We start from the raw sequence: 13,307 nt of genomic DNA, 5'->3' as shown, positions 1-13,307 counted from the left end.
ACTTTATTATATTAGTGTTTGCTACGAATATAAAGTCCCTAAAAATTTATTAATACTTTTAAAAGAGAAGACTTGTTTAAAAAGAAACTATTTTCCTCTCTTCTTTGAGACAAAACAAACCAAAATGTAAGCACGTCGGTTGATACTTTGATTTTTAATTCGATTAATTTAAAGGTGTAAAATATTCTATTGTTAATGTATGTAGATTGGACCTAAACAATACTTATTATTTTTTATCAAATTTTGATTTGGATAATTCTAATTCAAATTATTAAGTTAATTTCACATGTTTAAAACGAAACAAAGTAGAAATTTGATTTTCTATTTAAACGAAGAACTACTATTTTTTAATTTTTGATGAATATTCTTGGTTTAGCTCATTTTACTTATCATGTTGTCTTTTGCACGCTTTTTAAGGAAACATCAATTAGAATTATAATTTGACTAATTTACCTTATTTATTATTTGATATCCATTTAATATTATTTTTTCTTTTACGGCACTGGAGTAATCCAATATGTGGTTCCGCACGTTCCACCACTTCTCCGTTCATTTCCAATACTGATCGTGAAACACCATGAGCATCAGGATGTTGAACCGAAATTCGAAGTGAAATTTTGGATTTGCTCTGTTCTTAGTCGTCATAGGAAAGAAATACGTTAAATAAGAAAGAGATTATTATATAGCGAGTTTGTCCAATACCACGAGTCGGAAATGTAGTTTCTGGGATAAATGGAGTTGTCGGGCATTCCTGCCCACCAAGCGAAAGCGATGGTTTCTTGGTCACGACATGATTTAAGGCTAAAGTTCCATTAAAGAGCCTTTCCACGTGGTAGGACTTTTGGGCATGGTAACTAAACATTTAGTTAGCGTTAGCTTTTTTTTTTTAATTTATGCAATTTCTTTTCTAAGAAAGAGATCATAGTGATTGATGGCTCTTTCAATGTCGAAATGGAAGGCTTTGGCGTGTACCAAAAATGGAGAATTTGGATTGATTAATAATTCTTACGACCCCGAACAAACTTGGTTGTGAGCATAAACTCTTTTCACATTTATTAGAGTAAGAATAAAAAAAAAAAGTAATTAAATTCTATCTTATTTTAAAATATAAATATTTTAAGTATATTTATTTTAGTAAACATAACAAATAAATGGCATGGCGGAATAGCAAATATAAGTTTTAAATATTTATGATTAGATTTTGTTGCTATTTTATATTTCTCTTCTTTAAAAGAAAGGAAATTGTATGGTTTGATTACTTAAATATCTTTTTTTCTTTTGCAATTGTCAATAATATGAGGTTCATTAAATTTGCGTTTTTTCTACTATTATAATAATTTCATTTTTCCCACTAATGGGTTGATACGCTAGTGGTGGACGACGAATTCACTATTATCTATATGTTAATGGGGATACTTTGAAAATTACATAAATGTTGTTTGATTTTTTAATATGGGGTGCACTTTTTTTATTTTTTATATATTGCTTGTTTTTTTAATATGGGGTCCATTTTTATATATATATATATATATATATGTGTGTGTGTGTGTGTGTGTGTGTGTGTGTGTCCGATTTTTTTTTTTTTTTTTATTTTTTTTAGTATGGGGTCTACTTTTTTTTTTTTTTTTACACGAGTTGTCGGACGGACAACGATCCTCCTCCAAACTCATATTTCTATAATAGTATAAAAGAGAGAAATTTTGTCTGGTACATTCTTTCCAAATTCAAGGAAATATGTGGGTTTAATTATAATTTTTTAGAAATACACGTGGCAAGCTTATAACGTGCCACATGGGTATTTTAAAGTGCCAAAAAATTGATCTAAGTCCTGAGCTGTTATTTATAGGGGCATGCTGAGCCCAAAAAAACGTTAGTGATTGTTTGATATCAAATAGGTTATTTTTTTTTTCTTTTACGACATTAATCTCTTTTCACATTTTCAATAAGAATAAAAATATTTTTAACCCTTTTTTTTTTAAATATTTGACCGTAAACTTATTTGAGGTAAACATAAAAAACACCTCGGAATTTCATAATAAACGAAGTTAAATTTTTAGACATTGTAATATAAGAAAAAAAAGGAAACTATCCTTTAGAAAGTAAGAAGTGTTTTTTTCTGATAATTTGTTTTTTTTGCTAACTTACCCTTAATAAAATATCTTGAAAAAGAAGTACTGTATCTTTAATGGTTTCTTGAATCATGTGAAACTACATTTTTTTTTTTTGGTCAAAACTGAAAATTTTTTATTTCAACCAAGTAGAGTTTGTACACTGCTCATATTTCTATAATAGGACTATAGAGAAAGATTCTTTCCTCAAGAAGAACCTATTAGACTAAACATTTCTATGTTACCAAGTTATCGTCCACTAGCTAAGTTTCACCTTCCAAAGGTTACATTTAGCTGTTATTTATCAAGAGCCATCTAACATGGAAAACTATTTAACTTAACAAAGTAAGCATTCATGCCATTTACAATTTTTGTCATTTTAACTAGTGACCGTAATATGGAGTTGCGGTGCTATTTCTCTCATTCTATCCATATTACTTCTGCTTGTTTGTTGGAATCGTCTAGCATTTCTTTCCCTCCAAACATGATAGACAGTAGCTGTAAAAACAAATCCCAATATCGTTCACTCGTTTCATTTAAAATATATGTGAAACTACATATATTTTAAATGAAGGTAAAAATTGGAAGAAAAATATTAATGCCTTCTTAATTTTGTGAAATACCATTTATTTTGAAACAAAATGAAAGATAAAAACACCACTTATTTTGAAAAAGAGGGAGCAACAATCATTGATAAATTTTTAATGTTGTAGTCGGCTTTTGGTAACCGACCTTAGCTCAGTTGGTAGAGCGGAGGACTGTAGTGGGCAATGCCTAACAGCTAATCCTTAGGTCACTGGTTCGAATCCGGTAGGTCGGAATTTTTTTTTCATTTTTTTTGTTGACTTGATTAACTTGAAATAACAGGTCCTATAAAAGAAATTGACAATATTTGACCAAGTATGTAACATAACAAAAGTTTGGCAAAAGAAATCTGAGCTAAATCAACTTCCCTTATTTTCCTTGAATAGTGTGGTTTTCACAAAAGTGTATAAATCTTTTTTCATTTTTTTTTATTGACTGTTAACAGGTCCTATAAAAGAAATTGACAAGATTTGACCAACTATGTGACATAATTTTTTTTTGAAAAATAGAACTGAGCTAATCAACTTCTCTCATTTTCCTTATTGAAAAGTGTGGTTTTCACAAAAATATACAAGCAACTGTTTATTCACATTTTTCTTGACTAATTTGGTTTTCACAAATTTGTATAATCAACCTTTTTCACATTTTTCTTATAGAATAGTTTCGTCTTCATAGAATATAGCATGGAAGATATTATGTTGTAACAGTAATTACATGCACATTTAATTAGAGACCCGCCTTCACATATGTGAATTCATTCATATATATACAATGAATCCAGTAATATAATACATTTTTTAGTGCGGATTGCCCTTCAAAGGCACTGGTGTTTAATTTTTGTCCCTTAAATTGTTGGTCTTTAATTTTTGACCTTCGCCTAATATCCCGAGGTTCTGGGTTCGAACCTCAGTTTAGTAATTAAAAAAAAAAAGTAATTTCGCAAGGTAGAGGTTTGTAGCAAAGTTAGGCCTTAAGGCAAACTTTTACCCAAAATTAAGCCTATTCGGGCAAAAGTTAAACCTTAAGGTAGAAGTTTGTAAAATTTCAATTAAGTAAAAAAAAAAAAAATCTACGTTAAGGTAGAGTTTGAAACTCTGCCTTGCAATTTTTTTTTAAAATTTTTTACTGAGCGAGGGTTCGAACTCGAAACCAAGGAATTTTTACGAAAGATAAAAATTAAAGACCACCAATTTGAGGGGTAAAAATTAAACACCAGTGCCTTTCAAGGGTAATCCGCACAAAAAAAATGAATTTGCGTAACCATTCAGTGTTAATTTATGGGTAAATTACGTATATATACATGTTAAGGAGAAATATTTATGAAACGTGACGATAGTTTTCTATTTACAAAACATAACATTACAAACCCTATAACAAGCATACTTTTAAAAAAAAAAAAATATTTTTTTAAAATTTTTTTATTTTTTTTTCGCTAAAAAATTTATGTATGAAATGTTTATATCTCACTCAAGGCTTAAAATGTTCGCTTAAAATTTAGTGTATGAAAACAGTATGAAAACTGTATAAAATGTGTATATCTCGTTCAAGGCTTAAAAAATCACCTCAATTGTATGTATGAAAACGGTATGAAATTTGTATCTCGCTCAACGCTTGGAATTTCGCTCACATTTTCGTGTATAAAGTTCATGTTAGATTTCTCTAAAATTAATACAACTACAACAACATTGTATATAACTTTGATACAACATTCAAGACTTAAAATAATTGCTTAAATTTTTGTGTATGAAATGTGTATATCTTGCTCAAGGCTCAAAAAATTTACTCAAATTTTGTGTATGAAAAACGTATGAAATGTGTATATCTTGGTCAAGACTTAAACATTACGCTCAAAGTTTATGTATGAGAATGGTATAAAATGTGTATATCTCGCTCAAGACTTAAAATTTCATTCACATTTTGTGTATGAAAAACTATATTAAAAATTTCGCTTATACATACACATTTCATACATTTTTCATACATAAAAATTTGAGGTAATTTTTTAAGCCTTTGAGCAAATATATATATATATATATATATAAAAAATTGTTTTTTTTAAGTTTAAAATATTTTTTTTTTTAAAAATAAAAAAATATTTAAAAAAAAATTATTTTCTGAAAATAAAATTAAAAAACGAAAATATATGAAAATCAGTCATGTTTTGTAAAATATCGTTATGTTTTGTAAATAAGAAAAATTGTCGTCACGTTTCGTAAATATTTCTCCCTAACATGTATATATACGTAGTTTTCCCTTAATTTATTCTTCTGATAGCCTCATAGGTTATTAGGTTGAATTTGTTACTATTTCATAAGTGAATATGAGGTTAGTTAATTATTTTTGTTTAGTCCTTATTTATTGATCCAATAAAGAGTTTGTTTATAAAAAGAAAATATAAAATTTAATTTTAGAATTTTAATAATAACTGAAGGTATAGAAATTGAAGAATCAAGAATTGAGACTTTAAAGAAAATATGTTAAAGCTCAATAAATTGTTAAATTTGTTAAATGAATTAGGTAATTTTCGTGAATGGTTTATGCATGGAGTATTTGGACAAGCTACTTAACGTAGTCCCTTTTCTTCCTTAAGATTCCAGGGTTTCTCTTCTCTTCCACGGTTCTTCTCTAATTTCCTCTCTATATTAGTGGGGTTCTCGTTCTTGATTATGTTTCTTGAAAAAAATAACTCAAAGTGGTACGAAATCAAATTTGTTTAGGATTTGATATTTACAAGTTTATTTAATCCATGTCTAGCTAGGAATAAGTTTACCTGAGTTAAAGTAGCTTTCGTACTATTATAAACAGGGTACAGAGATTGTAGAGAGCGTTACAATGAATAGAATATTTTCCTTCAGTTTCTTTCTTTTACAAGCTATACAAATTTCCTCTCTATATAAGTGGGGTTCTTGTTCTTGTTCTTGATTATTTTTCTTTCTTATACAAGCTACCCCTATGGATGACAAAGATTCAGAAGGTCCTGAAAGTGCTACATCCAAGAATGTACGTGAAAATTCTGAATTAACGGGTTTAGAGGAGAATTCGAGCAATATGTTTGATTCAAGTTTTGATATTTCTGGTAAAAGTTTGGATTTTCCATTGTTGTATGGTGTAGAGGGTGGTGTGGTTGAGAGTTTGTACATGTACCAGAATGTATTTAATTTGATTCCCAAGACGATTGGTGCACTTGGGAAGGTTAAGGTACTTAAATTCTTTGCGAATGAGGTTAATTTGTTTCCAACAGAAGAGTTAAGTAACTTGGTTGAACTAGAGAGTTTGCAAGTGAGGGTGTCATTGCCAGGGATGAATGGATTGGATTTGCAAAAATTAAAGAAGTTGAAAGAATTGGAACTACGTAAAGTTCCTTCCAGGCCTTCAGTTTTTCCACTACTTTTAAGAGATATTGCTGGTCTTAAGTGCTTGACTAAGCTCTCAGTATGTCATTTTTCTATCAGATACATGCCTCCAGAAATTGCGCGTCTCAGTAATTTGGAGTACCTGGATCTTTCATTCAATAAGATGAGGAATTTACCTGTTGAGATAACTCATCTTAACTCGTTATTGTTATTGAAGGTTGCTAATAATAAATTGATTGAAGTACCTCCAGGGTTATGTTCTCTGCAAAGATTAGAGAGTTTGGACTTTTCTAACAATAGATTAACATCCTTGGAGAATCTTGATCTCCTTTCAATGTATAATCTGCAGAGACTCAATCTTCGGCACAATAAACTGCTTAGGTGTTGTTCTATTCCTTCATGGGTATGCTGCAATTTGGAGGGGAATTTCATAGATTTGTCCGAGGATGACTTCACCAGTTCGTCTTCAGAAATGGACGTAGTGCTTGAAGGTTATGATCAGGAGGAATCTTCTGAGAATTCACAAAATGGAGCTTCTATCACATTTTCGGGTCATTTATGTGGCTCATCACCCAATCATCAATGTTTTCGGCCTAGAAAATCCAAGAGATCGAAGCGGAAGTATTATTTGCAACAGAAGGCTTGTCAAGAGCGATTAAATAACAGCAGGAGATATGTTGCCTGCAAACATTCTGAGCTAATTGACGATTCTATGGTGGAAGGCTCATCAAGCATAGTGGATCACGACACAAATGATGAAGAACTGTTTACTGAAGAAGGCTCATCAAGCATAGTGGATCACGACACAAATGATGAAGAACTGTTTACTGAAGAAGGCCTCACATCTTTAAGTGTTGTTGATGAACATATCAGATTAAAGGAGGATCATTATGTAGAAAGATCTTCATTTGTTGCTCCTGACTCCGTTGAAACATGCATAGATATTCAGAATTGTAAAACTTGTGATGCTTCTCTTTCTGATGCTGCTGATATGGTCGAGGAAAGCTCGTCTTCTGAGGTGTCTTAGAGTCCTCCAAAATCAAAAAGGCATCTCGATGGGGTCATTGATAATCCAAAACCATGCAAAACCCGCAGACCAACGGATGATCATTCAGAGGTATCCTGCAAATACAGCATGATGTCTTTCTGTGGTATTGATGATTATTTACCAGATGGCTTTTATGACGCTGGACGAGATCGTCCATTTATGCCACTTTGGAGTTATGAGCAGAATTTGCATCTTCATTCACGGGAAGTCATTTTAGTTGACAGGCAAAGAGATGAAATGCTGGATGTCATTGTTCTACGTGCTCAAGCACTGATCTATCATTTTAAGAAGATAGATGGTCTTTGTAAAGATAGAGAACATGTTGCTGTAAACAACTTGCAAGTTGCATCGCTGCTTGCACTTTTAGTTTCGGATCATTTTGGTGGAAGTGACAGATACAATATTGTACAGAGGGCAAGAAAAGAAGTATCGGGGTCGAACTATAGCAAGCCTTTTGTCTGCACATGCCCTAATGGAAATGATGTCACGAAAGACAGTTCTAGTGTCTTAGGAGATACAATACCTTTCCTTGATCTTTGTGAGAAAGCACTCCGCTCCATAAAATCAAGGCAAAATTCGGTTATTGTTCCAATTGGGAGTTTGCAGTTTGGTGTATGTAGGCATAGGGCCTTGCTTATGAAGTACCTGTGCGACTGAATAGAACCTCGAATATCTTGTGAGCTTGTTAAGGGTTATTTGGATTTTTCACCACATGCATGGAATGTGATTATGGTAAAGAGGGGTGAATCATGGGTTCGAATGATAGTTGATGCGTGTCGTCCCCTTGATATCAGAGAAGAGAATGATCCAGAATACTTTTGCAGGTATGTTCCACTGAGCCGGATAAATGTTCGTGTTGTGCCAGATAGTGGTAGTGCAGGTCAAGTTAGTTCTTTTCCTTCTCTATCCGGTTCTGATAAAATTCATAAAGCTCCTTCCTCAACCCTGGTCCAGTGGAAATTGGGATCGCTTGAGACCATGGCAAAGGTGCGAACTTTAGAGGTATCCAAGTCCTCGGCGGATGAGATTAAGAATTTTGAGTTTAACTGCATTGGAGAAGTTAGGATGTTGTCTGTCTTAAACAGTTCGTGCATTGTCAAATATTATGGTCATCAAATATCTTCAAGATGTGCTCCTTTATCAGATGGCAATTCAGCAAGTCGAAGTTTGCAGTCTGCCATTTTGATGGAGCATATTAAAGGGGTTTCTCTAAAGAAATATGTAGATAAGCTATCTAATGCTGGTGAGAAGCGTCTTCCAGTTGAGCTGTCGGTATTTATTGCCCGAGATGTTGCAAGTGCATTGATAGAGTTGCATTCTAAGCATATCATATATTGTGATATAAAAAGTGAAAACATCCTGATAGATTTGGATAAGAAGAGAGTTGATGGTAGCCCTACAGTAAAGTTATGTGACTTTGATATTGCGATTCCACTTCGTTCATACTTACATACTTGCTGCATTGCCCATATTGGAAGTCCTCCTCCAGATGTATGTGTTGGTACACCTCGTTGGATGGCTCCTGAGGTCTTTCAGTCTTTCAGGCGATGACTAAGCGCAAAATCTATGGGTTGGGTGCTGATATTTGGTCCTTTGGGTGCGTCCTTCTAGAATTGTTAACACTGCAACTTCCTTACTCAGAGTCATCTGAGTTAGATATCCACAATTCTCCTCAGTTGGGTAAACGGCCACAACTGCCCGAAGAACTAGAGGTACTGGCTGCATCCAAAGCAGAGCTAGAGGATCTAGCAAAGTCTTGTTCTGGCTCGGACCTTGACAAGAAACAATCTGAGTCTCGAATCCTGAGATTTCTCGTCTCTCTTTATCGTTGGTGTACTGAGAAGGATCCAGACGATCGTCCCACAGCAGAGAACCTCTACAACCTCTTGCTTACCTGTGCTAATTCCCTCCCTTCACAGAGTCGAGAAAATTCTTGATATTCCTTCAAAGTTTGTAGCCTTAGGGTGTTGTAGATTAGCATTTGATTATTCAGGAGTTAAGGACCAAATATTTGGGTATATAAACCAATCATTGAGCTATTTGCTCACTTCAATTGAGCTTTATGATAGTTTTTTCTTTCTGTATCCTTCTCTTTATTCCTTTTCCAGCTTGTAGTTGTATACCACTTGTTCTCATCTACTGTATTTCTCTTCCCAAAAATCACAATTGGTAATTATGAATGTATTCTGAGTTTCTAGACTATCGGGAAAAGAAAACTATACGTACCTAGTAAATTAGTAATCCAATTTTGATATTCGTTTTCAAGTTGTTATAAAAAACTTGGCACAAAATAACGTCATTTTGCTATCGATTAACAGAAAAAGGAGTAACAAAATGCTTATTGGGAAAGAAAAAAAAAATGGCAGGCAAGGCTATGGTACTATCTTCATGCTTGCACTAAATTTTGTGGACGTCACGAATATGCTGTATGCATATAGTGGAAAAATCAACAAAATAATGCTACTAGAATACGTGAAACTGGGGCAGAGGTAGAAGTCCTGATATGAATTTGGTCGAACCTCGTAATTTTTGCTCAAACAATGTATTTATGTTAAGAAATTCATTAAATATGTACAGATATAAAATTTAGAATTGAGTTATGAACACTATACGTCATCATTGAAATCAAAAACCTATAAAGTTGAAATTTTGGCTCCATCTCTGGCGTTAAATCTTTGAGCATCCGTATGCTGAGATCAAATGATTAAGCAGATATCATTTCCTTCTCTTTTTTGCAGTACTTTTCTTGTTGCAGTCTTAATTGGATAATGCTGCATTTTAAATTGCTTTCTTGACTCTGCCAATACAAAACACACATCTAAAAAGAGAACTCAAATGCAAATCTTATCAAGTATAGCATCTCAATTAAAATAAGGAACTTTGTATAATGCAAGCAATTAACCTCTAGTGCAGAAACGTTCTTGAAAAGCTCCAAGCATTCTTCTAACAGCAATTTCTCTTGTACAACTACTTCTGCCATTTCCTTGAGTACTTCTGCAGTTTTCTCTGCCTGAACAAAAATTTCATCAACAACTTATTTTCTACTTCATATCATCTGTACTATTCGTAACAATATAAGCAATGCAAGAATCTAAAGCAACCAATCTTACTCTTGATGAGAAAGTGGATAATTTCAACTTGATCGATGAAGATACATCGGATGCATGTTGAAGAGCAATAATAGCCGATTGTGGTTCCACCTACATGCTTAATGTTGTCAGTTAAATCCTCTGTTTTCAAGGTAGAGGAAAATAGAACTAGTGTGGTGTAGCTACATAAAGTGAAGGGTGGTTAGTTGAACACCCTTCAGTGGGAAATTATGTTAAAGTATACAAAATGTTATAGTGTATATGGATCAAAAACACTTTTTAGACATATATATATATATATATATATATATATATATTAAATCTTGAACACCCTTGGCGACTTTTTTTGGTTCGCCACTGGACTTACCGTCGCTCCTTCAATGAGAGGAACCCTAAAGACTGCAGACTGTAAACAATCTATGGATGTTGACACTGCTGAAGAATGTTGTCTTTCCATAGAAAACCAGGCTTCTAGTAACTTAATCTGCACAATATATGCCCAAATATCATATCTTTAATTATTGTAATGGTTCTGTTACTGTCTTACTGATATTCGTTAAGGGTAATTAGTTCTTACTTGAGAATGATGAATAAAACTCAATTTCATGTCCAGCTTTTGCATCTGTAGCTGCAGCTTCTTTTGTACCACGGATTGTCTCAATTTTATAAGACCATCCCAAGTATATACTAAGTTTGCCTGAGAAAACCAAATAAACTCATCAATTGATTATGGGACTATGGCCTAGTACTCATTACAAAATTTTAAATTAAGGAAAAAGACTAATAAAAAGCAGCTAATAAATTTCAATAGTAAGAAAGTAAGCAAACAAAACAAGTAATTATCTTTTAAGCCACATAATGAATTGCCAACTAGCAGGAAGTTCTTATGAAGCATCAGTTAGACGGAAGGGTGGTCAATTGAACACCCAAACGTCTCGAAAACTTATTTGTTTATATATAAAATAGTATTGCGTATATAGATCAAATATTATTTTTTATCTCTCTCTCTCTCTCTCTCTCTCTATATATATATATATATATATATATATATATTTGTTGAACGCTATAGCAAAATTTCCAGGCTTCACCACTGACCTGAGCTTGTTTACTGATATTGAGATGGACAGTATCAGCTCTGGCATTTACATATCTCCACTGCAACAATTTATTATGAAGTATCCTTAAATGATGAACGCTCTCCGTCATGCCTGGCCTAAGAGGAGATGCTGCACCAGAAGAAAATTTCTTACCTTTCAGCAATTCAAGCCCCATGCTAAGGAAATTCCCAACTTTTTTCCCTTTTGAAGGACTCGTTGGAGGCTTCATATTCGACGTAAAAATCCCTTTATTTTCCATCAAAACAGGAGGAGAACTTGGCCTTCCAAGTGACAGAGTCCATTTAGAAGTTTTACTCTTGGATTTGAGTCCTAAATTTGGAGAATTTGGTTTCGCAACACTGGAATCTGCACTCCATCTTCGTGATTTTGATAATGAATCTTGCATATACTTCGAAGGAACTTCAATACCAGCTTTTCTTGAACTTAATGTTGGTGCCATATATGATGGTGCTATATTTCTACCAATAACAGGCGAATCAAAGCTGTTGTTTGAACAGATGTCACTGTATTCTGATTCAGATTCATTTACTATATCTGATACGTAATCTGATCTAATTCTTGCAGAATTACATCTTCGTGGAAGGGAATTCGCATCAACAGAAAGTCTACCGGGGACAGATTGATCACTATAATCTTCCGATAAATTTGAAGACTTTGATGAATTAGTTGAAAATCTCCCCGGAAATTTGATTTTTCCAGTATTCCTCATTGATCCACCAAAAAATGATCTACGTTTATCTTTCGTCCTTTCTTCTTTTTCATTCTCAAACCTACTAAACTCCGTACAGCTCTTTTGCTTACTCAGAAACAGACGATGATAATTGGGATTTTCGCGGTTTTTTTGCTCTTCGATGTCTTTTAACCTATCATTTCCTAAGTGATTTCCAAGAGTATCAACCATTGAAGTTGAAGCTGGCCAAAGTTTACCCATGAATCTTGAATTTTCAAGACTTTTATGCTTTCTTGAATCAGTAGAGGATCTTGGTTTTGGCACTATGCTTTGTGGAGACTGATTTTCATTATCAAGAATTGAATGATTTGAAGTTGGAGAGAGATATCTTGAACTTACTTCTCTAGATTTTGGTTTTTTAGGCTTCAATGAATGATCAGAAACCATATTTTCACAGTCGTTTTCCTTCATAGTAACAACAAAATATTAACTATCAAACACACAATAAAGTCACTAGGGAAGATAGTTTTTTGTTTGTTTGGTTTTGTTTGTTTGGTTTTTTGGTTTGTTACCGAAAATGAATGAGACTAAAAACAAACACTTAAAATGTGGCGGCAAATTAGATGTTAAGCCGGCATGTTTACCGGGTATCTGGTGAATGGATGTGTGAATTTACGTAAAAGGGTCTTTTATGGGGAGATTTTGGTGAGAAGGGAAAAGGGTAAATTTGGGTTTTTGATGTGCAAGTGAAATTTTGAAAGTTCGTTGACTTGGATAGAGACGTTAGGAAACAAATGACATGAAGAAATCAAGGACTAATCTTATCAAAATGGAGTGTTGTTTGAGGATTCTGTTTGTTTAGCTTAGCCGGCATTCTTAGTATATATTAGCAGAACCTGGAGAGGTGCCACTTGGTGGCTTTTCAATTTGGGATTAACTTATACAATGTTAAAAATAAGTGTTTTACACTATCAAGTGTATTTAAAGTGGATTATAATTTTTTTTTTTGAGTGACCTGATAAAAAAAGGGATACACTTGCAACCTAAGGTATGGTCTAATGGTCAATGAAATGGATTGAGAAGTGAGAACCATGAGATCTCAAGTTGAAATCTCGACCGAGGCAAAACCACCAGGTGATTTATTCTCATCTGTTCAAGTTTTGGTGAATTGAGTTTAGCCAATATCTATGCTGATAAGAGGTAGTAGTGTTCACGAAATGTCCAAACAAGAGCCGAAAGTTTCAAAGATGGTGTGATGTAGATTAAATAACCCTTAATACAGTGTCATTGGTAGCTAATTCTACTATCGAACTCATAATTTATAGGTCATACATAC

The 13,307-nt window shown here is 33.2% G+C and overlaps 1 protein-coding gene, 1 non-coding gene and 1 pseudogene across 2 annotated transcripts; 2 read left to right on the top strand and 1 right to left on the bottom strand.

The window, feature by feature from the left end:
• Positions 1 to 2,835: 2,835 nt before the first annotated feature.
• TRNAY-GUA (transfer RNA tyrosine (anticodon GUA)) lies at positions 2,836 to 2,928 on the top strand. The gene is made up of 2 exons: positions 2,836 to 2,872; positions 2,893 to 2,928. It is a non-coding gene; the product is annotated as a tRNA-Tyr (tRNA).
• Positions 2,929 to 5,548: 2,620 nt separating this feature from the next.
• On the top strand, positions 5,549 to 9,227 carry LOC132037162 (uncharacterized; annotated as a pseudogene).
• A 387-nt stretch (positions 9,228 to 9,614) lies between these two features.
• Positions 9,615 to 12,484, bottom strand: LOC132037360 (QWRF motif-containing protein 3). The gene is made up of 6 exons (XM_059427860.1): positions 11,279 to 12,484; positions 10,761 to 10,880; positions 10,551 to 10,667; positions 10,205 to 10,294; positions 9,997 to 10,104; positions 9,615 to 9,891 (listed from the first exon to the last, which is right to left on the bottom strand). Exons 1-6 carry the CDS (start codon positions 12,440 to 12,442, stop codon positions 9,799 to 9,801), a joined length of 1,692 nt encoding a protein of 563 aa, XP_059283843.1. The 5' UTR covers positions 12,443 to 12,484; the 3' UTR covers positions 9,615 to 9,798.
• Positions 12,485 to 13,307: the final 823 nt, after the last annotated feature.

This window comes from Lycium ferocissimum, chromosome 11 (assembly GCF_029784015.1).
Source record: "Lycium ferocissimum isolate CSIRO_LF1 chromosome 11, AGI_CSIRO_Lferr_CH_V1, whole genome shotgun sequence".
NCBI lineage: Eukaryota > Viridiplantae > Streptophyta > Magnoliopsida > Solanales > Solanaceae > Lycium > Lycium ferocissimum.
This window is presented reverse-complemented; position numbering and strand designations above follow the sequence as displayed.